The sequence below is a fragment of the Malania oleifera genome, chromosome 8 (genome assembly GCF_029873635.1).
Source record: "Malania oleifera isolate guangnan ecotype guangnan chromosome 8, ASM2987363v1, whole genome shotgun sequence".
NCBI classification, from domain to species: Eukaryota; Viridiplantae; Streptophyta; class Magnoliopsida; order Santalales; family Ximeniaceae; genus Malania; species Malania oleifera.
In genome coordinates this window covers 83556486-83582457 of record NC_080424.1, presented here as the reverse complement: position 1 = coordinate 83582457, position 25972 = coordinate 83556486, and the positions used below count along the sequence as shown (strand labels likewise).

Here is a 25972-nt window from a genome sequence, read left to right as displayed (position 1 = left end):
AATTTTTATTGCACAAAATATCTCTCTACGATGCAAAAGTGGGAGGGGCTCATTCACGTGGGAAAGTTGCTATCATCAAAATAATAAAAGGATGCTAGCACAACAGCATCACCATTTTCCACATTGCTCCATGTTCATACTTATATGTATTCATGTTCAAATTAAAATTACTCAATTGCATTAGTTTGAGTATGCAAATGCAAGTTAGACTCAAACTCTAGTTCAATTAAAAATCTAACAAGTTTAGACATGATAAAGCTCCAATTGTCTCAACTTATTTGTCCCCTAATTCCATTATCTATGATTAAATTCCCATAGCCCTTATTTCAACTCCATTAAACTCAACTCCATAATTTTAATTTCTCTTTTAAATTTGAACTTTCAAAATTATCTTTAAAAAAAAAAATACTAAATTTCAAACCTACTAAATTTCAATACCATCACTTGGGAAGGGTGTGTGTATAATGCTATTTTTTTTTTCTCCATTTTCATTATTGAACACATAATATGGTTTTACCTTGCTTCCTAGACAAAGGAGAGAACCCAATGTAGTTGGAAAGCTTATTGCTACCAGAAATTTAATGATGAGAGGTATAAACAAACAAGAAGCTAGTGTTTCTACTGTTCTAGAAATTCATGGAGGTATACCTACAAAAACAATCATTTTCTGGGGTTTCATGTGATCATCATAGCAACATTTTGTTTTCTATAGTATCCATCTTATCAACAATATCATCTTCCTAAAAAAATATTCAAAATAGGGCATCTGAATTTTCTTATGATCATCCTAATATTATGAATAATACTATTCTTAAGCAAACAATATTTTGTTTTCTACAATAACAAATACCAAGAGTAAATGAATCACTAAAAATAACAAACGATGTATTAAAACTGTTATTAATGCTTACACTATTAGTGATGGTTCTTAAAAACCGTCACTAATACCAACTTTTAGTGACGAAATTGAATTCTTCACTAAAAATTAACTTTTTTGTAGTGTTCAAAGAAGATGAAAAAGATTTGCCTAAAATTCATTAATTGCCTCAAGTGAAAGGAAACGACTTAAATCAAATTTCACAGTAATGTAAGGGCTTATGGTCAACCAGAGACACTCTCGAGTGTAGGAAATGTTATTCAAAGACTCGAGAGTAGGGGGATTGATATAGCATAAAAAATAATAATAAGCTTCACATTAACCCCGTCAATGACAAGATCGATGGGGATACACTAAGTAGAGGCAAAAATTATGACACCACAATTATTTTCCCCAATAAATGTCTTTAGTCAAAGTATAAGCTCCATTATCTTAATAATTAACCATTAATGTATAATTCAATAAGGGCACACCTCTAACAACTATAAAATAAGTACTCTAATAAGAGGTAAGACCTCTCATTCTCATCCATACTTTTACTTTTGTAAACATAGAATCCTTCTTGATTCCCTAACTTAGGCATCAAAGTGATCCCACAGTATACCCCAAGTCCTCCAAACCTTTTTTTTCTTGATTCTTAGTAGGTGATTGAGGTCGTGATCAATTTGGTTAACCCAATCAATTTTTGGTAGCAACAAGTGTAAAAATTAAAGTTTAATTCAATATTTAAGGTGAATTCAAGAGTCTCAATTCAACATTTTGGACTATAGTTAGAAGCCCAATAGGAGGTTTGGGGCGCCGATTGATTTCAGGATGAAGTAGTAGTTTTGCTTTTAGACAAATTTTGGATGGCTGATAATGACTAGAATACTTAGTGTAGTGGTGCTAAAGACATTCCACCTCTAATTTGCCCTTGTTTACATCCTTCTGTCTTCATTAACTTATTTCTATGCTAATCATAAATGAAACTTTAGAATTTTTCTATTTTTATATAGCAAGCTATTCACATAGGTGATTAATTAATACTATAATTTTGAAATATTTGGTTGATAACATATGTCATTTTCAAAGTCAATATTTTGTTTGCCATGGAGAAAATGTGTATCTCAAATTTTGCATATTGTGCACATGTATATGCCAATTTTCCTACTTTTGCCAAGAATAAACAAAATCTTGTTTAAAATGACCCACTTGCTTCACTTTTTTTTATATCCCAGAAAGAATCATGATAAAAATCACCAACTCTCTTCACAAGGCAATTGAGAGAACTTATTGTTCATTACTGGTAGTAGCAGATCTAAATTTTGAAATAAAATATAATAAACAAAAACCTTAATTCGTTGTCACTTCCTAAGAGCAAATATGAAGTAGACCGAGTGTTAAGAGACCAAATTTAAAGCAAGTGCTTCATATATGTGCTTAAAGAAAAATCATAATTTTTCCCTTCACATGTGCACATATACCGGGAAAAAATTTCATTTTATAGTATATTATCTCTCTGCTTTATTATTATTATTGATATTATTATTTTCAATTTAGGAATCAAACTAAATGGGCACATTTATCACACGTTCTACGTTAAGGCAAATTCGTACATGGAATCATGGGGCTAGGGCATTCTTAGCGGCAATACAATTTTGCAGTACTCGTGAAAGGGCAAGGACATATGGTGACATCATCTATTAGTCTCATATGCATATAAATATTACTACGCCATACTTGAAAAGAGATTATAGATAGGATAGGCCTCTCTGTTTGTTGCTATACTTGAGAAGATATTATAATTATAGATAGGATAGTTCCATCGCATAGCACGAGCAGCGCGTGTGTCGAGACTTTATATTCCATCATTTTACAATGGGAAGTCTGGTATCATGGCACGAGCGCACGAGCCGTCACGCATAGGCTCTTTCACAACTCTTCCTCATGAATACACACTCCTATAAATACCAAAGGCACCGGAGGAGCACAGCATGCACCCCTACCCAATTCAGCTTTCTTCAATTCTTTGCCTTCTGTTTGCGACGTTATTGCTTAATTAATCGCCACATATGGACATGGGTTTGGAAACTCAGAGTCTGAAGGCCTACTTCCTCCCCTACCTCACTCCCAGCCACATGATCCCACTCGCAGACATAGCCATGCTGTTCGCGGCACGTGGGGCGGACGCGACCATATTCGCCACCCCCCACAACGCCCTCTTCTTCCAGAAATCCGTCGATTCCGCCGTCGCCTCCGGCCACCGCGTCGCCGTCCACATCCTCGACTTCCCCAGCAAGGAGGTCGGCTTGCCCGAGGGCGTTGAGAACTTCAGCTCCGCTGGTTCCATTGAAATGGCGGGCAAGGTGTTCCGAGGTTTCATGATGCTCCGACAATCCATGGAGCGGATGATCCGAGAATTCCCGCCCGACTGCCTCGTTGCCGACGCGTACTGCTTCTGGGCCTCCGACTTGGCTGCGGAGCTCCAAATTCCGAGGATATCCTTCCGCGGGAACGCCTTCTTTGCCCTGTGTGCTGCCGACAGCATTTCCCGTCACGCACCCCATGAGAGGGTGCAATCCGACGATGAACCGTTTGTGGTGCCCAACGTGCCGGGCGAGGTCCGAATGACGAGGTCGGAGCTCCCAGATTGGGTCCGGATTCCCAATGGGTATGCCGATTTCATGAACAAAGCTGCAGAGTCCGATCTAAAATGTGATGGGGTTGTCGTGAGCAGCTTCTACGAGTTGGAAAGTGAGTTTGCGGATCACTATAGAAGTGTTCTTGGGAGGAAAGCTTGGGCCTTGGGACCCCTTTTCCTCAAAAGCAAGAAAAATACTTCAACTGATCCTCGTCACATCTGTTTGAGTTGGCTTGATTCTCAAAAACCCAATTCAGTTCTTCATGTTAGCTTCGGAAGCTTGTCCTGTTTTAGCTCCACTCAGTTACAGGAGATGGCAATGGCTCTCGAGTCATCGGGGAAACCATTCATATGGGTTGTTAGGAAGGACGATGTGTTGAGGGAATCGGAATGGTTGCCGGAAGGATACGAAGAAAGGGTTAAAGAGAACAATAGAGGTATGATAATAAGGGATTGGGCTCCTCAGACATTGATCCTGGAACATCAAGCCATAGGAGGGTTCATGACTCATTGTGGGTGGAATTCGGTGGTGGAAAGCGTCATCGCTGGGGTGCCTATGATTGCATGGCCACTCTCGGCAGACCATTTCTATAATGCAAAATTGGTGATTCAAGTGTTGAGAATCGGAGTGGAGGTGGGGGTTGAACAATGGAGCCAGTTGATTCAAGAAAGTAAAGAATTTGTGAGTAAGGAGAAGATAGAAAAGGCTGTGGGTGGGCTAATGGGAGGCGGAGAAGAGGCAGAGGAGATGCGGAGGAGGGCGAAGGAGTTGGGAGAGTTGGGGAAGAAGGCGGTGGATGTTGGCGGTTCGTCCTATAATGATTTGACTGATTTGCTTGCCCACATTAAATCATGCAAACAGAAAAGAGAAAAGTAATCCAAGTATGTTACTTCATCGCATATTTTGTGTTCCAAGGTTTCGGTTTGGTAGAATAAGAGTTTATCACTTATTTCTTCTTCTTCTTAAATTATGGATGAATTCTTGTCTTTTGACCAAGCTCTACTTGGAGGCTAGCTTCATTGTCACTATGTTCCAGAGTTTTTTGTTATAAAATAGCGAATATTAATGAGCAAGTTTGTATGATAAACACTCTCCTACATCTGTGTATGATATAAAGGTCTTAAAATAATTACTGTACTCATATAACTATATTATCCCCTTTAAAATTTTCTTTTCCTTTGGTATCAGCTAAAAATAAAATTTGGACAACAGATTATCAAGTTTGGTGCTGCCTTCATTTTGTCATATATGTAAACATGATATAGAGTCAGTTGATCATATTTTATTGCAATGTGTTGTGTGGAGCTTTGTGTTTAGTTTAATAAACATCCATTGGGTTATGCCTCAAAAGTTATTTGGTTTTCTTATCAGTTAGTCATCTTCAAGGTTAAAAAGGAATGTTAGGAAGTTTAGATTGTCCATTCTTGCATCTATTTGTTGGAAGATTTGGAAGAAAAGAAATGCAAGAGTATTTGTAAACAAGTCCAACCTACCTTATGTTGTTTTTTGTAGGGTCTTAAGCAATTTATTATTTTTGAGTCATTTGTGTTCCAACTCTTATTCATGGACGTGGAATGAGTTTCATTGTTCAAATCTTGGCTTGTAATCTTTATCGTTGTTACTATTTTGGAGTTATCAATTGTATTGGCCTATCTTCTCTCAAGCTTCTTGCTTGAGAGTTCTTTTAATAAATTTTGATCTTAACCTCTTTTAAAAAAATAATTACTGATCTCATAACTAATATCTCATACACACACCTTTTTTAACATCAAAATTCCAGGTGTATAAGAATATCACATACCTCAAGGATCCTAAAGTATGTAGTTTTGGCTAAAAATGTAAAAGTACTAATAAAAAGAACATGGGTAATTTAGCCTTCCTAGGATGGTATCACAAAAGATATCTTGATAGGATCACATTGCTGATTATTGAGTATGGACCTCTTACCTGACATCCAACATGTGTCTTGCTAAAGTGCCTCTAGATTACATCCCCAAGAAGGTTGTACAAAAATGAAGGTGTGGAACATGCGAGGTATAGACACGTAAAAGAAAAGATTGAGGAATTTGGTTAGGAAATATTCGATTTCTATGTTGGCTATTCTGGAACCCAACATGTGTCTTGCTAAAGTGCCTTTAGATCTCAAAGCTTCTTGATTCGTTAGTCTCAAAAATTTGAAATGAGGTGGCGAGTTGGAAGATGAGGATGCTATCTCAGGGAGGTCGTCTCATCCTTATTCGACATGTTTTATCATGCATGATGACTGATACATTAGTGATTCTCTTAATTCCTTTGGTGGTGATCAGAAATATTAATTCTATTCTCTCTTCTTTTCTCTAGGGGAAGAGTAATGGTAGGACGAAAATGAAGTGGTGTGTTTGGTCAAAGGTTTGTAAACCTCTAAAGGAAGGGGGTGTTGGCATAAGGGACCTCAATGATGTTCAAAGATTTATTCACATGAAGTTTGCTTGGAGCCTAATGACATTAAATAATCTTTGGATTCGTTTCTTTAAGGCTAAATACGTTAAATTAAGTCACAATGCTTCAATCAATTATACTCCTACAGGCTCTAAGCTTTGGAAGACAATCTTAAAGGTCTTTCTAGAGGTTTATGAGAATGTTTATGTGAAGGTTAAAAAAGGACAAGCTTCTTTTTGGTTTGATAAGTGGTTGAGCAGTGGTCCCCTTGTAGAGTGTTCTTATACGGTCTAGCATCCTGAGCTTAAGATTCAAGATTGTTAGGAGTTTGAGAATTGGGATGCTGATATGTAAAAAGATTTGGTAGGGGTCCCTAATACGGATGAGATTTTGTTGTCGTCTATAAAGCACAAATCGGGGCCTATTGTGTTTATCTGGAAGCCTTTCATAAATGGAAAATTTTCAACTGCCTTAACTTGTGAGGTGATAAGAATTAAAGGGGAGCAGTACCCGCGGATGGGGTGGGTCTGACATAATCTACTACCTAAGAAAGTATTTGTAACGACCTGAAAATTCATACTAAATTTTATTTTACAGCTCTAAACTATATTACTCTGATACCTCTTATAACATCTACTATAATATCTCAGTCCCAAAGTGGGCACCGAGGAATACCTATTCATAAAATCACGCACCTATGCAGCGAAAAACATAAAATTATATAACCACAATTACAATACCAGAATTCAATATCTTCCCAAAACACACACACACACACACACATGTATATATACATCACTCCAGTCTTCACGACTATATCATCTAGTAGGGGTGTACAAAATGTACTGAAAAACCAAGAATCAGACCGAAACCGAACCATTTGAAGCTTCAGTTCGGTTTTTTGGTTTCGGTCATCGGTTTCGGTTTTGAATTTTTTAAAAAATAGATTTTCGATTTCGGTTTCACTCAAAAATCGAACCGTAAAAACCGAAAACCGATTATAATTTTAAAATAATTATTTTTAATTTGAATTGTTGTCTTGTACTTTCTCAGGGAGTGGGAAAGGATTTTATATAGGAGGCATGAGATTCATGCCTCCCATTTTAACCATATGGGATGAGTGCTATACAACTATTGGGAAGAAGAGTGAAGCCTAAAGAGACGGTTCCACCTGTTCCTTTGTTAATTGCAAACTTATAATTTCTAAAGTAAAGATTTGAAGATTATATGACGGGAAGGTAATGATAATTACGATCAAAGGAGGAGACATTATGAGGAACTGACAGAAAGGGTGGAATAGGGGGAGGTGTCGGCATGCATGAGTAATCCATACTACCTGCAAAGGAAATGAGATTCAGTCCTGGCACCTGGTCTTGGAATCCTGGAAAGTGGTAACCTCCGACTGCCATGCCCTCTGACGCTCACGCCCACACCAACGCCGAGTTGCCCAAACCTTTCGTCCTCAACTCCTCATAGTACCTCGCCACCTTCTGCTTCCTCCCAAGTCCCACCCCATGCCGATGCAGCAACGCTCGCCCATACCAGTCGGCAACGCCCATGTCTCCACGCTGACGCAGTCACACACAGCAACGCAGCTCACGCCCACTGGTGCGAAATGTGTTTCTAGTCGTCCCACATCGGTTGGAAATGGGAAGAAAAAAGTTTCCCCACCCTATTTATTGAAGTTGGATCTGCTCATCTTTTTTCGTGCTGGGCTTTGCAGTCAAACCCTTGGCCCAGTTAAAATAATATAGGAGACTGGGCTGTGGGCTGTGACCTGACTTGGCTTTAAATAATGATTTTTTTGTTTTGTTAGTTTAAAATTTGGTAAAACCGAATTAACCGAACTGAATCGTAAAATAAACGGTTTGGTTTAGTTTTAAACTGACGGTATATGGTTCGGTTGCAGTTCAGTAGTTTTAGAAACCGAGAGGTTCGATTCAGTTAACGATTTTGGCAATAACCAAACCAAACCGAACCATGTACACCCCTATCATCTAGTATCTACAAAAAAAAGAAAAAAATCTCTTAGCATACACATACCCTTCTAACAGGGTAGTATAAATATCTTCTCTATCTCCGAGTCTGATTTGCTTGTCTTGTTGGATCACCTAAAATGTATTAAATTATTGGGATAAGGCAACTCTCAGTAAGATGAAATATGCTATTATTAGTGTGTGACAATTGAGTTTATATGAACAATACACTTTTAAACTACTGAAGCTGAAATAGCATGCAAAATATAATATAGTATAACTCACACTTATGTGGCTTAAAATACAACTGTTTGTGAACTTTTTATTTAATCATACTTTTAGTATCTATAGATATATCTGCCGTTTTTTGTAAATCTGTATATATATATATAATTGTAGAAACTTCCCGGGATGGCTGTATGTCATGATTTAACCCCTCATGACAGAGTTGTGTGGTCCGTAGGCAGGGCCTAACACTAGTTGGCCTACCAGAATAAGTCAACTGAAACCTCTATTGTCAGACCGGCCGCCTCAACCCAGATTATTAGGGAGCCTGCAATCTCTCCCAAGGCACGGTCTACTACTCATAAAATCCACATATTATCTAAGATATGTGGTTGCACTCTATACTGAAATAGCTATGATACCATGCTATGTAATTTAATCTGTTCCATTAGGGTCTGATACTATATAATATTGTTATATATATCTTACTAATTTACCATGATTCTGTAAAGTTGTATTAACCATAACGCTGTAAATCTGATCTGTATAAACTGTAATATCTGTATGTTGGTTCTGTAATATCTGTATATCATGGTTCTGTATTCTGTATATCATGGTACTGTGAAAACTGTATATCTGAATAAAACTGTATATCTTAGTAAGACTGTAAATCTGCATATAACTGTATATCTAAATAAACTATAATATTTGTATAAACAGTAATAAACCATAATTCTATAAACACTGAATAGTCGTAACTCTGTAAATAAAACTTTATATTCTGTGTAACATAATTCTATAAACTATATAAACGTAATTCTGTAAAAGCTATGTAGAATAATGTACTATACCAATTTTTCTTATGCCACACAAGTAAATATTACTTATTAACTATAATATATAAAACTGTATAATTTCTTACTCTCAAAACCCATAAACAAATACTATATTTTTCTGGTAAAAATATTTGATTTACTGGTATAACATATTTCCCTTACATGATTCCCGTGAAGCCTGCTAAACTCTAAATCTACACCCCTATGGCGTTTGAAGCTCAAATTCCTAAAATTATATTTTTCTCCAAATCAATCAACCCAACTGAGAATGGTAATTATACTCACCTTCCCCAAGCTCACATATTTCTTTATCCATAAAATTCTAAACTACTAATTAATTATCAATATTACCTGAGTTTCTGAGTAAACACTTGCTGGGCTCCTCAACTCATGCTTGCGGTGTTTGAAAATCCAAGCCCCGAAATCACAACACTCTAATTTAATTAACTCAGATTCTAGTATATTTCCATCTAACACAAAATCTAGGTTCAGAAAACTCTACTAACCATATAAACCCTAAAATAACCTACTTACTTTTATTTTGGGATGGTGCCTGATTGAAGAGAATCTCCCCAGGATCATCATGGTAACTTCTGATCATCGAATTGGGGAAAAAAAGGGCTGAAATCTGAGAGAGAAGTGAGGAAAACCAAATTTCTAGAGAGAGAAATAGGAAAATGAGGTTTTTCTCGCTAAAATTTGATTTTTTGCTTATTTATAGATGGCTAGCCATGTGGCTTTGTCGGCGAGACACGTGGACTCGTCGACGAACCGAAGAAGAGAGTTTGTCGACGAGGATAATGTGTTCATTGATGAACCAAAGGGTCTGAATATCCCCCTCTCGGTATCTCTTCATCGACGAGGCACTGAAGCTCGTCCACGAACCGCATATGAGCGTTTGTTAACGAAACCAAGGGGTTTGTCAACGAACCCTACTTTTATTACTTTTGAATTTTCCTTTTATTTTTCTAGTCTCTACATTCTTCCCTCATTATAAAATTTCATACTTGAAATTTGCTATCTGTGTTATACACCATCATTTGAGAAAAATTTGCCACTTGTTTTATTAATTACTCTCACTTATGGTGGAGGAATACCATGATTACAATTATAATTCTGGGAAATTACAAGTATATAGATAAAAGAAAAGTCTCCCAAAACCAAAATTACTATTCTATAATTTAAAGTACCACTTATACATACATTATCCTATTCTGCATATAATAAAACCAAACTATATTTACTCTACCTAAATTGTCACTGTTCCTTTTCCTGTTTAATGCTAGTCCCCACTAAAAAAATGTGGGTGTTTTTGTCGTATCTCCTCCTCTAGCTCCCACGAGGCCTCCTCCACTGTATGATTCCTCCATAAGACTTTTACTAGTTGAATTTTCTTGGTGCGCAACTCCTGTTCTTTTCTATCTAGAATCTGCACTAGTGTTTCCTCATAAACTAAAGTATCTCTAAGCTCTATCTCCTCATAGCTGATCACGTGCGAAGAATTTAGGACGTATTTTCTCAACATGGAAACATGAAATACGTCATGAATTCTAGATAGAGCTGGTGGTAAAGCTAGCTTGTAGACGATTGGACCCACTTTCTTAAGTATCTCCAATGGGCCAATAAATTTAGGGCTTAGCTTACATTTCTTCCCAAATTTTATAGCTCCTCTAAGTGGTGCTACTTTAAAAAATACCCGATCTCCCACATCAAACTCGAACTTCCAGCGGCGAGTATCTGTATAGTTTTTCTACTGACCCAGAGTTGCGCTGATTCTATCCTTAATTAGTTGGACTTTGTCGTATGCCAGCTGCACTAACTCTGGTTCTAAAACTCGATTTTCACCCATTTCATCCCAATATAGTGGAGAATGACACCTTCTACCATATAATGCCTCATATGGTGTCATCCAAATGCTGGCCTGGTAGCTGTTATTATACGCAAACTCAAACAACGGCATATACTAGGTCCAACTACCCTCGAAATCCAGCACGCATGCTCGTGGCATATCCTCAAGTATCTAGATCGTCCTCTTTGTCTACCCATTAGTTTAAGGATGAAAGGCTGTGCTAAATGATAACTGAGACCCCAAACCTTCTTACAAATTCTTCCAAAATCGTGATGTAAATCGTGAGTTTCGGTTTGAAACTATGGATACTGAGTGAAGAAATACTTTAAACTTTTATGGTCATTGAAGATGTTGCATCTCCCACCATAAAGATAATACCTCCATATCTTTAGGGCATATACCACTGCAGCTAATTCTAAATAATGTACTGGGTAGTTCTTCTCATACCCTTTAAGTTATCGAGAAGCGTAAGGAATAACCCTCCCATGCTGCATTAACACGCGCCCGAGTCCCTTCTGAGATGCGTCATTGTATATAATAAATTCATCTTCTTCTGATGGAATAGATAATACCGGTGCAGTGACCAGTTGCTGCTTCAATTTTGAAAAGCTCTGCTCACACTCATTGGTCTATTAAAATCTCACATTTTTCCTCGTGAGTCGTATCAATGGACCTGATAATCTGGAAAAACCATCCACAAAATGCCGGTAGTACCTTGTCAGACCTAAGAAGCTTCTGATCTCCTAAATATTCACTAATCTCACCCAATTCACCACTGCTTCTAATTTACTCGAATCTACTGATATGACGTCCCCATAAATCACATGCCCAAGAAAAGTGACCTGCCTCAGCCAAAATTCACATTTCTTAAATTTAGCATATAACTTTCTTTCTCTTAATACTTGCAATACCAGCCTCAAATGCTCCTCATGTTCCTTAAAACTCTTCGAGTAGACCAGTATATCATTAATAAATACCACAACAAACTGGTCCAAGTGTTGATAGAACACTCGATTCGTTAGGTCCATTAACACTGTAGGTGCATTAATCAGGCCGAATGACATTATCAAGAACTCATAGTGCCCATACCTGGTTTGAAAAGCTATTTTCAAAATGTCATCTGCTTTAACTCTCACCTAGTGGTATCTCGACCGAAGGTCAATCTTGGAGTAGACCTAGGTCCCCTGGAGTTGATCAAATAAATCATCAATTCTAGGAAGAGGATATTTATTCTTAACTCTTACTTTATTTATCTCTCTATAATCAATGCACATTCTCATAGTCTCATCTTTCTTCTTCACGAACAAAATTAGTGCTCCCCAAGGTGACACGCTAGGCTTGATAAATCCTTTATCCAACAACTCCTGCAACTAGTCTTTCAGTTCTTTCAATTCAACTAGAGCCATCTTGTAGGGTGCTTTAGATATCAATGCTGACCCTAGTAATAAATCCATGACAAAATCTACCTCTCGATCTGGTGATAAACCAGGTAAGTCTTCCGGAAAAACATCTAAAAATTCTCTAACTACTGGAATATCAACTTGTTTAAATTCTTCTTTTGGCATATCCTTTATATAAGCAACATACCCCTGAAACCACCTTGAAGCAACCTTCTCACTTGAATGGCCAACACTAACTGTGGCGAGGCACATACACGTGATCCTACAAATTTGAATTTCTGCTCACCTGGGGGGTCTGAAGATCACTTCTTTTATATGGCAATCAATGCTGGCGTAATTAGCCGCCAACTAGTCCATACCTAATATCACATCAAACCCCGGCATGTCTAACACCACGAGATCAGCTGGTAATACTTTCTCCTGAATGCCCACTGGATAACTTTTAAGTACCCTTCTACACCTCACTACTGATCCATTTAGCATGACTACTAACAATTCAACATCTAACAGCTATGCTTTAACTCCTGATAATTTAACATATTCCGACGACACAAAGAAATGGGTGGCACCTGAATCAAATAAAATAATAGCTTTATAAGGTTAAGTAATAACATTACCTATAATAACGTCTCCGATAGCCTCAGCATCTCCTGGCGTTAACGCATAAACCCTCGTTAGAGTTATATTCCCGTGTTGGCCTCCATGGGGCGCCTAATAACCTCCCTGAAAAGGTTTGGGAGCTAGTGCGTGGGTTGGCGGTCCTTGACAAGCTCGAGCCATATGGTCGAATCTCCCACACCGATAGCAAACATTCTCTCCCAATCGACATTCTCCCAAATGTCTCCAACCACACCTAGGATAGGTGGGATAAATCTGCTCGCCCTGGAAACCACGGTGTCCCGACATCTGCCTCTGGCCTCTACTGTACCGGTCTCTTCTCCATAAGCCCCAGTTGGAACCAGCCTGAAAACTTGAAGGCGTGGGCCTCTTCCTTTGGCTCTGCATTTCAGCATCCCTCGCTAAACTCTCCTATGCTACTGTGGCCCTGTCTACCAGTTCAGAGAAATACTGCATCTTTAGTACTACAACCTGTCTAAAAATTTCCTGCTTCTAGCTCCTCTCAAACATTCGTGTTTTCTTAACCTCATCCGGTACTATGTAAGGGGCAAAACGTGACAGCTCAATGAACTTTATTGCATACTGTTGAACCATGAGATTTCCCTAAGTCAAATTCGCGAATTCTACTACTTTAGCCTCTCTAATAGTAGCGGGAAAATATCTATCAAAAAGTACCTCCCTGAACCGGCTCCAGGTCATAGCCACTAGTATGGGTCTCTGCTCCTCCAATAACTTAGTAGTCGTCCACCATCTCTCGGCCTAGCCTGTTAACATATATGTGGCATAAAGGACCTTCTGCTTGTCTATGCAGTGGAGCACCGTTAGTACGCTCTCAATCTCCTACATCCATTTCTCAGCAATTGTAGGATCTGCTTCTTTTGAAAACACTGGAGGATTCATCTTGGTAAACTTCTCTATCATACACCTATGGGCTGGTGACAGGCCTCCCTGCTCCCTGGAGTTTCGCACAATCTCAGTAATAACCTGCTGAGCTACATTGCACAAAATAGCATCTGAATCCCTGCCGCCCATGCTAGAAGGCCCGACACCATCATCGCCACTAGCGTGAGCACTACTACCACCAGGATCCATCCTGCAATAATACCAAAATTATTTTGAGAATCTACACCTCATAATGCTATTCTTACATTAATCTAACTAAAATATCCCCACACCACTTATTACTAATTTAAGGTCTAGTCCTACCATATAGAAATAGAAATCGACAATAGTTTACTATAGTTTTCCTAAAATCGTTACCCAGGAAAATCACAGAAACCACCCCCAAAGTTCCTAATTCCAGACCGTAGAACAAAATCCTAAATTCTCATCTTAATTTCCTAACATTAACTCACTGAAATTCTATTTCTATATTCTAGTATTGTTTTTCGCTGTATACTAAAGTCTGCAGAACCTAGCAACCTAGGCTCTGATACCAAAATGAAACGACCCAAAAACTTATACTAATTTTTTTTTTACTGCTATAAACTATATTACTCTGATACCCTTGATAACATCTACTATAACATCTCAGTCCCAAAGTGGGCACTGAGGAGTACACGTTCATAAAATCACACACCTATGCAGCGGAAAACATAAAATCATATAACCATAATTACAATACCAGAATTAAGTATCTTCCCAAAACACACACACATATATATATATATATACATCACTCCAGTCTTCACCACTAGATCATTTAGTATCTACAAAAAAAATACATCTCTTAGCATACACATAGTCTTCTAACAGGATAGTATAAATATCCCCTCTATGTCCGAGCCTGATCTACTCGTCTACTTGGATCACCTGAAATGTATTAAATTAATAGGATCAGACAACTCTCGGTAAGACGAAATATGTTATTACTAGTGTGTGGCAATTGAGTTTACATGAAAAATATACTTTTAAATTACTGAAGCTGAAATAGCATGCAAAATATAACACAATATAACTCACACCTATCTGGCTTAAAATACAACTGTTTTTGAACTTTTTATTTAATTATACTTTTAGTATCTATAGATATATCTGCTATTTTCTGTAAATCTCTGTGAGTGTATGTCATGATTTAACCCCTTATGACATGATTGTGTGGCCCGTAGGCGGGGCTTAACACTGGTTGACCTACCAGGATAAGTCAACTGAAACCTCTATTGTCAGATCGGCCGCCTCAACCCAGATTACTAGGGAGCCTGCAATCTCTCCCAAGGCACGGTCAGCTACTCATAAAATCCACACACTATCTAAGATATGTGGTTGCATATGCTATAATATTTATGGTACCGTGCTCTGTAATCTGATCTGTTCCATCAAGGTATGATACTATATAATACTGTTATATATATCTTACTAATTTACCATGATTCTATATAATTATAATAACCATGATTCTATAAAGTTGTATTAACCATAACGCTATAAAACAAATCTGTATAAACTATAACATTTGTATGTTATGGTTCTATAATATTTGTATATCATGGTTCTGTATTCTATATATCATGGTACTGTGAAAACTATATATTTGAATAAAACTGTATATCTGGCTTAATAGTGATGGTTATTAAACTTTCACTAATAAGTACCTTTTAGTGATGCTTTAATCTCGTGACTTATTCTCCAAAAAAAATTGCTAATATTTTTCCAAGTTAGTTTCCGCGTGAAAAATGGTTTCCCACGATGGTTTGGCAAGAAAATTTGGATTTTAGTGACGAACGTATTAGTGATGGTTACTATTTAGTCACTAATACTACCTTATTAGTGATGATTTTACAAACCGTGACTAATACTTACACTAGTAGTGATGATTTTTAAAAATTGTTACTAAAAGACCACTTTTAGTGACGAAATTGAAACCGTTATTAATAATTTCATCACTAAAAACTAGTTTTTTTTTTTATAGTGATATGATCATCTCCATAATTTTCTTTAACTCATAATGTAGGTTATATAGTAAAAATGAGATGATTACCCTACTCACTTAGTTTTCCCCAAATACACACACACACACACACACACACACTTATAAAATAAACCAAAATCATCATTTTCTTATGCTTAATTATTCTAAAAATCATATATAACATTCATATAAACACATGCTTCATTTTAATCGGTTAAATTTCTAAAAATAACTAACATAATCTATTCCCCTGACCTATTCCCTAGAATGGTGCCTACGATGCCCAAATAAAAAATCCACTCCGAATATAACAATGAGGATCTTAGCTAGGACCCAAAAATAGTGTTTGTTCTTCAATTTGGCCGAGGATTGGAGAGAAATTGAGGGGAGAGAGAGAGAGAGAGAGAGAGAGAGAGAGAGAGAGAGAGAGAGGTGAGAGAGACTGAGAGAAGGATTTTTTTCTAAAAAAAATGATCTAACCCTTATTTATGCTGGCCTAGACGAAACTGTTGATGATTTGCTCTTTTACCACCCCATTTTACTGTGTATTTGCACTTAACAACCCTCGGTAACTTGAAATCGTCGACGGTTTTCCTGAGATTGCTTAAACTGTCGACGGTTTGGTCTCACCAAACCATGTACACACAAAACCGTCGATGGTTTTTTTTTTTTTTTTTTTTTATCCGAGACTCTTCAAACCATCGACGGTTTGGTTCTGCACCAAACTAAATTTTCCTTATTATTATTATTATTATTATTATTATTATTATTATTATTATTATTATTATTATCTGGGTCTCTACACCTCTTGCTACACATTTCAAGTTACGTAGTAAACAGTCTCCTTCTAATGATGAAGAAAAAGAGACATGGAAAGTGTTCAATACATATCTACAGTTGGTAGTTTAATATATGCCATGGTTTGCACAAGACTTGTCATGCCCTGAACCCGGCAATGGGACCCAGGGTGTGATATAGTAACCTAACTTGTCTATGTATCATACAAAATACCAATGATATAATAATGAATGAGGGCCCGACCTCGTGGGGTACTCGTACATCCTAAACACATTCACATACATGACAAATAAGCAGGGAAAAATATTTTTTCTATACATACATTGTACCATACTAGAGTCTATACAAAAAGAGTCTAAACTCCATAATACAAAACATAAACCCGGGTGCCAGCCAAAACCCCACAATGACAACCCGATATAGTCCTAGTACTTACACAAGTACTTCACACAGTACACCGACCACTACGCTCCCAACACAAGGACACTAGTTCTGGTTACTCGAAGGACTTGAAAACATGTACGTACAATAGGGGTGAGACACCTCTCAGTAGGGCAGATCTAGGTTATATCGGTGTGTGACATATGAGTGTTATCATGACATAAAACATACATAGTTCAATACAATTCCAATATTTTCACAAAAAAGTTCCAGTATAGTGCTCATCACACACACACACACACACACACACACACACACATGATCAAGTAACCCGATATCGTCACACCCTTCGGCCCGAAGTCGGCCCGCATTACACGGCGTCCCCAGCACATGGCGTAGCCCTAGGCTCCCATGACATTGTACCGGTGCAACTGGTGGATCTACACCCTTCGGCGATCAATCGGTAAGACTCATGCCCTCGGATATAGAGCCGAATACTCTTGCCACTGATAGGTAATATTTCACACCCTCGGATATAGAGCCGGACACTTTTTCACAACCTGGAACAATTCGGAACCCCGTTTCTATGTCTCATTTTAGAAAATCACAACTCATGCATGTTCATATAAAAAAACATTTCACACCCATTTGGTAATCTAAAAATCATGATTTTCCAAAAATACAGTTTAAAAAAGTCAAGACACAACCATCTCCATAATACAATATATATATATATATATATATATATATCACAATATATCCACGATTTTCCAACGAAACCAAAGATCCAACCTAATGCCCCCTTTTCCTAAAACTATAACATGAAATTCTCGTAATTTTCACCCGTTCGATTTCCCCAAATGAGTAACCAAAACACACATAGGACTGTGAACCACAGTTCTACCGAATCTGATTTCGAAAATAATCGATATAAACAGAATCCCTTTACCTTTCCCCAAAAATCCAAAACCCAAACTCTACGGCTCCTAAACAGCGAACCAAGTTCCCAAAACCTATAAATCACAGTACAAAACATACTTACAATTTCATTCCCTACAGAACTACCAAAATGGAAATGAAAACCGAGCTTTACCTTGATTTTGGGTCAAAATCCAAAAACACTAGAAATGAAGATCTGTTCCATAAATCTCGAAGAGAATCCTTCCCTGATCCTCGTAGTAACGTCGGATCATTGATTCTAACAACGTACAACGAAGAAATTTCGAGAGAGAGTGGAGTTCGAGTTCTTAGAGAGAGAGAGAGAGAAACTTGCTTACTTAGCTAAGAAGCAACCCAAATGGATATTTATAGCACCATTGACTCGCCCAACCTTGTCGACGAGGCGGCGTCTTCGTCAATGAGTCAATGAAGGGAGTTCGCTGATGAAGCGGTGGCCTCGTCGACGAGCCTGAGATTTCCGAACTTTTCGAAACCTCTTGGCTTCTCCTCGTCGACGAGTCTTTGCATTTCATCATCGAGCAATAGAAGGGCCGTCGTCGACGAACTATGGCTTCGTTGATGAAGTCTGCTCAATTTATTGTTGTGCCCTTTCCTTATTTATTCCTAGATCCCACAGATCGGATTCTTACAAGGCCAGATTTAGCTCATGAAATTGGTGTAGTTAGTAGATTTCTCTCTAATCTAGGTAGAGAGCATTGGAATGCTGTGACATAGATTATGAGGTATCTCCGTGGTACAACTGATTTGAAACTCTATTTTGGTTTTGAAAAACTTGTTCTAGTTAGCTATACAGATTCACACATGACTGAAGATTCAGACTCGAGGAAATCTACTTTAGGTTATTTGATTACCTTTGCAGGGGGAGCTGTGTCTTGGCAATCCAGGTTGCAAAAATGTGTTGCTTTGTCCACTACAGAAGCTGAATTCATTGCAGCTACTAAGACATGTAAAAAGTTATTGTGGAAGAAGAAATTGGTTCGTGAACTTCGATTCACTCAGAAGAGGTATGTGTTATTTAGTGATAACCAAAGTGTTATTCATCTTAGTAAGAATCCAACATTTCATGGTAAATCAAAGCATATTGATGTGAGATATCATTGAATTCGACATATTTTGGATTCTAAGTTGCTTGAACTTGATAAGATCCACACTGATAAGAATGCTGCTAATATGATGACAAAGGTGGTGCCTTGTGCGAATCTTGAGTTGTGTGTCAAGGCAGCCGGTATCAAAATTGTTTGATAGTTTTAATGAATGTCTCCTTCCTTTTATGGGTTGGAGGGGGAGATTTTTTGGGTCCAGCCCACATAAGTAAATAAAAAAAGGAAAAAGAAAAAGGAAGCCCCTGTACTTGAAGCCCATAAGGGCAACTACAGGAGGCGACAATGTGGAGTGCTGCTATAGGAAGAAAAAAAATTAGAGCGCCGCAACAGTGAAAAAGAAGTGTCTATGGTAGTGCATGAGGCAGTAGTAGTGTGCTAAGCAATCTTTATCAACTTGATGATCGGAAGGTATTTTATGATCCAATTTCGCTAAAATTTGAAGAGCACGTTTGAGATTTGTCGACCTTCGATTTGGGTAGTGGAGATCTATTTCAGAGATTTAGAGGACCTGATTTTGTAGTACTGACAATAACTATATTTGGATGACTTCTTTCTACTCATTTTTATTTTATCACGATTCTTTTGGGAATCTTTTTTTTTTTTTGCTTTAAGTTTGTGAGCATTTTTGGTGATTGTACTACTATAATTTTTTCCTATATTATATTGGATATTTTATTGGGTCTCATAGGCCATGTGATTTTTACTTTTCACATTGGAGGAGTTTCCTACATTAAAAATTGTGGTATTCCTAGTGTGGTGTGTGATTTATTATTATTGTTGGTTGGTTATTTTTGCTCATTACAGATTTAATTTTTGGAAAAGATTTATCCGTTATACTAGTTGTCTTGTTACTTTCCCAACAACGGCTTCATTTATGCCTAAAAGAGATAATACAAGAAGGTAATTTTTGGAAAGGTTCCCCTAAAAAAATAGGGGGAGGAAGGAGTTATGCATGCAACTACATCGAAAAGAAAGGACACTCATACATCCATTTAACGGAGAACGTCAATGATAAAAGGTTCTACTACCTGGACTTCTTGGTAGGAAGGAATTTGGAAGCATGTAATGTAATAGATTAATGAAAGTTGTTGGTGTTAAATAAATAAAATTGTATTATTCTGGAATTGATTAATAAATGAATATACAGAGTATCAATATCTATACTAGTACATGAACTAACTTAACTAAGAACTAAATTAAGAACTGAATTAACAACTAATTAACAACTAATCTAACAATTAGCTAAACTAACTAAAACAGTATCTCTTAATATGCCCCCTCAAGATGGAGAGGGTGAATAATGATTTAACATCTCCATCTTGGAGTTCAAAAAAAAAAAAAAAAAACTTCCATTGATGAGAAGCATGAGAGCAGCAAAGAAGGCAACAGCGACGAAGATGATTCGGAGAAGATGCCGATGCATAGAGTAGGCGAGACGTGCCGGCGAAGACAAAAGTTGCTGCGAAGTGAAGACAAAAAATATGGCCCAAAAAATGAAGGGAAATTTTGTAAAAAATATCTTTAAAAAAAAATCAAGAAACTCCAAAAGATTAACTGTCTTTGAGAAGGAGTGACAAAATACGAGTGAGCTGGAGACGAGATGGAGACGATGACATGGACTAGCAGATCAAACCAGAGATGAGAGTGGAGAGCTGTGAAGTCACTCTAAAGTGCGAAACTCTTGACCGGCAATAACTGCAACTAAAAACAAATAAAAAAAAATAGAGATATACCGAGCCACATTCAAACACAAGCGCTAGAATAAGGACACCGGAGCCGGAGAAGCAGTTGGAAAGCCTAAGGTCACAAGAGAATCTTGACATTGATGTCCTTCTTATGAGAAATCGAGTAAAATTACCAGGAATCAACTTCAACTGAAATAATGGAACAACAGATATGGAAGGGATTTCCGGACGACCTATTCCAAAATTCCAATTGCCACTATTTTTTATTTTTTTTAAACTAATAACAACAAACAACATCTCTCCTCAACAATTAGCAAGAGATAAAACAAAATTCCATCCAAACTATAAAGAAAAAACTAAACAAGACCAAGAAGTCGATGATTGGATTCACCCATGTACTTGGGTTCACGAAAGTATATCCACAAACTGTTGAAGGCTTGCAACACCTAGACTTATGATGGCAAATAATCATCACAAGCCCCAGTCTCTCCAAGAGATCTTAAAGCGGCGGGAGCAGGAAGGCCAAGAGAAACACCTCCACCTGCATCTGTACTTTGGCAACGAGCATTTGATGTAAGAAGGGCAATTGCAAGAATTGTAGTCGCAAAAGTTTAATGGATTGCAGCGACGGAGTTTGTAGTCACAACAATTTGGTCTTTCCAGATGAAGAGAACAATCGACACAGCAGCAAATCCATGAGGATTTGAAACAGGATATCCCACAGAGCCACTTCCAGAAGCGACAAGCTTTACGACTCTCATGATTTTTGGGCATTAAAGGATCTGGGTTTGGGACCACAAAATTAGCAACCTCTTTGTCGAGTATTGAAGCAGGTGGAAGGCCTTCAATGGATTTAAATTCCTCCTCAAGAAACCCAATCTCTTTTTCCAGGATCTGAATCTTGGCGAGCTCTCGGCGCTTGCCGTACAAGTCGAGGAACTCTGGCGGCGACATGGGGAGGGGTGGCTGCAACGATGGCACCGTAGACGAGCAGCAGCCGGAAGCATACATCAAGATCCGCCGGTGATTGCCCGAAGCAGAGATTGATGACGATACTCAATAAAAATGAAAGTAAGAAACAAATAAGACTGGCAATTGCAACCCAATAGAGAACGTACTCCCAAAAGAAGTAAACAAAACAGAACAATAATGGAGGTGCTCTCGTCGGAGGATTTGGACGCAGCGTAGGAATTCCAATCCGCCAGAAGAGACGACGAAGATCTCATCATCTGCTGATCGTCGCCATCAGAACCCTTGATGACCGGTGGGTAATTGCTGTCGATGTCCAAATCGGTGTTGAGCATCGGCAGCGGCGCGACGTCCGTGTACTCGATCTCAAATTCTGGAGTTCGATTCTTTGCACAGCTTCATCACAACACAAATGCGACCTTGATTGAAGGAAGCTCTGCGAAGAGAATCACAAGAGCCGCAGTGGAAAATGCTCTAATGCCATACTAAATAAATAAAACTGTATGATTTCGGAATTGATTACCAAATGAATATATAGAGTATCAATATTTATACTACTACATGAACTAACTCAACTAAAAACTGAATTAACAACTAATCTAATAATTAGTTAAACTAACTAAAACTTAATCTGTTAATAGTAAGATTATCAGAAGAGCCAAAAATGTAGGGCAAATTCCTATAATTCCAAAACACAAGACAACTTGGAACACGGTCAAAATAGGAAAATCTTACACTCAAGTGGTGGAGAACAAAGAATTCTTTGTGGGCGAGAATGCAAAGTTCCCGTTTTGCAATCAGGAATCTTTATTGAACCAGAAAACTAAGGCACGGAGAGAAGAAGAGAATTTCTTCTTATTAGAGCTTATCTAACCTTGGAAGCTTGGTGCAAAGAGAATTGGAGATTGAGGATCAAGTTTAAAGCTTCGTGCTACTCCTTCAACTTATCTTTGATTCAATTTTAATAATGAGGAAGAAGCAATGGGGGTTTTAATTTCTAGCTCGAGAAGCTAACATGGCAGGTGTTTGAGGATATCTAAATGGAATCCACAAACACAAGGATAATTTCAAAGATGAATGGATTACTATTAGAGGTGTTCCGTTACACCTGCGGAGCAGGGCGACTCAGGAAGCTTTCGCCCTAATGTGTGGAGGGAATAAGGAAAATTTACAAGATGCAGACTGGTTGACAGATAGCATTGGATCGAAGATTCGAAATAGCAAAAAGCTTCCAGACCATGTTCTATTGTTTAATGGAGATTTGGCATTTAGGGTGAAGTTTTCACTGGAGGAAAACATCTTAATCCACAAAAATCTAGCTGAATCCAATCCTCGAGATGTTGACAATAGGACTAGTTTCCCTGAAATGTAAGAAAGGAGTTAACCGAAAAGGGAATCAATTTCAGCCTAAAATCTAGTGACCACAAATATTGGAAGCTTACAGACCGTAAGGAGGGAAGAAGATACATAGGAGTTGACGGTTGGCAAAAGGCATGCTTTTATGGACCTCGGGAGTAGGCAACTGCAAATGGTCAGAACGTGTATCTCAGCAGAGGTCATTTAATTTTCCATTCGAAGTTCAAACGGGCAGAGAAGGAAATACAAAGAATAAAATAAAGGCCATTGGGAAGCCCAAGCTCCCTAAGGCCCAACATGTAGCCTAGGAAGTCGTGCAAGGTATCAGGCCAATTCCAGGCGCAGCGAAGCCCATTGAGACAATAAGCCCAAGACGAATGGAATCCTACGAGGCTGAAAGTTCAAGCTGATTTCAGCAATTAAAAAGAGTTCCCTTGCTCGCCGGGCATGAGCAGAACACTTTTGAGGATTACATAGAAGCTAGTTCAAAATGGAGAGTTAGTGAAGTACAAAAGAAGGTGTTTTTTTTTTGGAAAAGCTACTTCTTTTCTTCTAATCCATGGCATAAATAGCCACTGTACAAGGTAAGATCCTAAAGTTGAGGATTGTGATAGACTAATCTAGGAAATCAATATTTACCTAGATACAAACTAATAATCACAGAGATCCTAATCTATTATGTATAGCTGACAATAAAAAGAAGCAAAGGAAAGAAGTAAACAATCATAGAGTATGGATAGAAGTGCAACATCTTGGAGATAACTCAAAACGTCAACACTCCCCCTTAAGTTGGTGCATTGATATCACTCATGCGTAACTTGTCGAGACAACTATTAAATTCTTGGATGGACATTGCCTTGGTAAGCACATCAGCAAGCTGGTCTTGAGATCGAGCATAAGGAACTTCAATAAGCTTTGATTTCAGTTTCTCCTTGATAAAGTGCCTATCAACCTCAACATATTTAGTTCGATCATGTTGAACTAGGTTGTGGGCAATATCACATGCTCCTTTGTTATCATAGTATAGCTTCATATGACTTATCTGCTCAATATATAACTCTTACATTAGATTCTTGATCCATAACAATTCGCATACTTCCTTGCCCATTCCCCTGTACTCGGCTTCAACGCTGGATCTAGCTGCCACCTCTTGTTTCTTACTTTGCCAACTAAATTTCCACATACAAATGTGAAGTATCTAGATTTAGATCGTCTATCCTTGATTGACCTAGCCCAATTAGCATTGACATAGCTTTCAATATTCAGGTTGTCCCCCTTTTTAAATAGAATTTCCTTTCTTGGAGATGATTTCAGGTAGCGCAAGATACATATGACAAGATTCATATGTTCTTCTCCTCGAGAGTGCATGAACCTACTAACCAAACTTAGTACATAAGCTAAATCAGGTCTGGTATGTGCAAGGTACATTAACCTCCAACTAGTCTCTAATAACATTCCTTGTTAGCATGAATCTGATTTGGATGGGTACCTAGTTTCAGATTTTATTCCATAGGGGTGCTGGCTAGACTACATGTTGTCATACCAGTTTCTTTCAACAGATCTAAGGAATATTTTCGTTGAGACAGAAAATTCCTTTCTTTAATCTAGAAACTTCAATTACAAGGAAGTGTTTTAATTGACTGAGATTTTTTCATTTCAAACTCTCGGTCAAGATGACTCTACAATGCCTTCTTTTCTTTAGGATCATTTCTAGGCACTATCATATCATCAACATACACAATAAGAGTTGTGATGACTTCTTCATTATTCTTCAAGAAGAGAGTATCATCTGAGTTGCTTTTTTTTAGGTACCCAATAGACTTCATAAAGTTTGTGAACCTTCCAAACCACGCCCTAGGGAACTGCTTCAAACCATATAGGGACTTCCTCAATTTACAGACATGTTTGCTTCCTTTGGTCTGTGTAATACATCTAGGGGCAACTCTATATATACTTCTTGGAGATCTCCATGCAAAAAAGCATTCTTTAAATTAAACTAGGGTAAGGTCCAGTCAAGATTCACAAACCTTGCTTTGAACCATTCAATGGCACCATCAACTTTGTATTTAATAGTGAATACTCACTTACATTCAAGTGGTGTCTTTCCTACAGGTAAGTCAACCACTTCCCATGTTGAATTCTTGTAGAAGGACCTCATTTCTTCATTCATCGCTTCCCTACATCTAGGATCTTTCAAAGCCTCTTGCGTACTACTAGGAATAGATACAGTGGATAGTTGATTAAAAAATGCTTCACTTTCCTTTGACAATCTATAGTAAGACAAAGCATTACTTATGGGATACTGAGACTTAGAGATAAGAAGTGGTTCATAGTTTACTCTAGGTTTTCCTCTTGTGGTTCGAACATGTAGTATTTTTCATCATCAAAAAGGGGGAGAATGTTGACCCTATTGGTCATACCTAGTTTTAATTATGACAAATACTCATGTATTTAATGTCTATCAAGTTTGTGTGCAGGTTCATATTTGCAAGATCATTTGATGACATAAGAAGACTTAAAGACTAAAAGAACCAGAAAATTTATTCTTGTTGTAAATTACTTTATGCTCGTTCGGATCTGTAATAGTAAGTTAGGAAAAGGTCTGTAATAATCACTGCATATCATGCATGTAGATGCAATAAGCTCAAAAGACCTTACAAAGACCTTAGTTCCTTACACATACACATAAGATAGTCCCCAAAATCACATATGTTATCAGGGGAATTTATTGAAGTAAAACTGGACTTATAAGGTAAAATCAGTGGGGATTCAGGTGACCAAAGTATGGTGTTCAAAACACCTCGAGCGATCGAACCATTGTCCAGTAAGCAAATTGACTTGGTTTCGGGCGACTGAACCAAAATGAACGTATCGACCTTGGTCAATTGAACCATGATTCTGACTTTTACCACCAACTTGACAGCATGAACTTCACGTTCAAAAATGCCTCGGGCTACCGAACATATGAGTTCAGTAAATTGAACTCTTGGCC

General features: G+C 37.8%; 2 protein-coding genes across 2 annotated transcripts; one reads left to right on the top strand and one right to left on the bottom strand.

Moving 5' to 3' along the window:
• The first annotated feature begins 2856 nt into the window (after nt 1–2856).
• LOC131161914 (soyasapogenol B glucuronide galactosyltransferase-like) lies at nt 2857–4579 on the top strand. Its single transcript, XM_058117935.1, has one exon. It carries the CDS (start codon nt 2929–2931, stop codon nt 4372–4374), a length of 1446 nt encoding a protein of 481 aa, XP_057973918.1. The 5' UTR covers nt 2857–2928; the 3' UTR covers nt 4375–4579.
• Nucleotides 4580–21126: 16547 nt separating this feature from the next.
• On the bottom strand, nt 21127–21666 carry LOC131162780 (guanine nucleotide-binding protein subunit gamma 3-like). Its single transcript, XM_058119381.1, has one exon. It carries the CDS (start codon nt 21664–21666, stop codon nt 21127–21129), a length of 540 nt encoding a protein of 179 aa, XP_057975364.1.
• Between the last annotated feature and the right edge of the window lie 4306 nt (nt 21667–25972).

What these genes read in the sequence shown, in the direction of transcription:
- LOC131161914 (XM_058117935.1), top strand. Translation starts at nt 2,929, where the DNA reads ATGGACATGGGTTTGGAAACTCAGAGTCTGAAGGCCTACTTCCTCCCC.
- LOC131162780 (XM_058119381.1), bottom strand. Translation starts at nt 21,666, where the DNA reads ATGTATGCTTCCGGCTGCTGCTCGTCTACGGTGCCATCGTTGCAGCCA.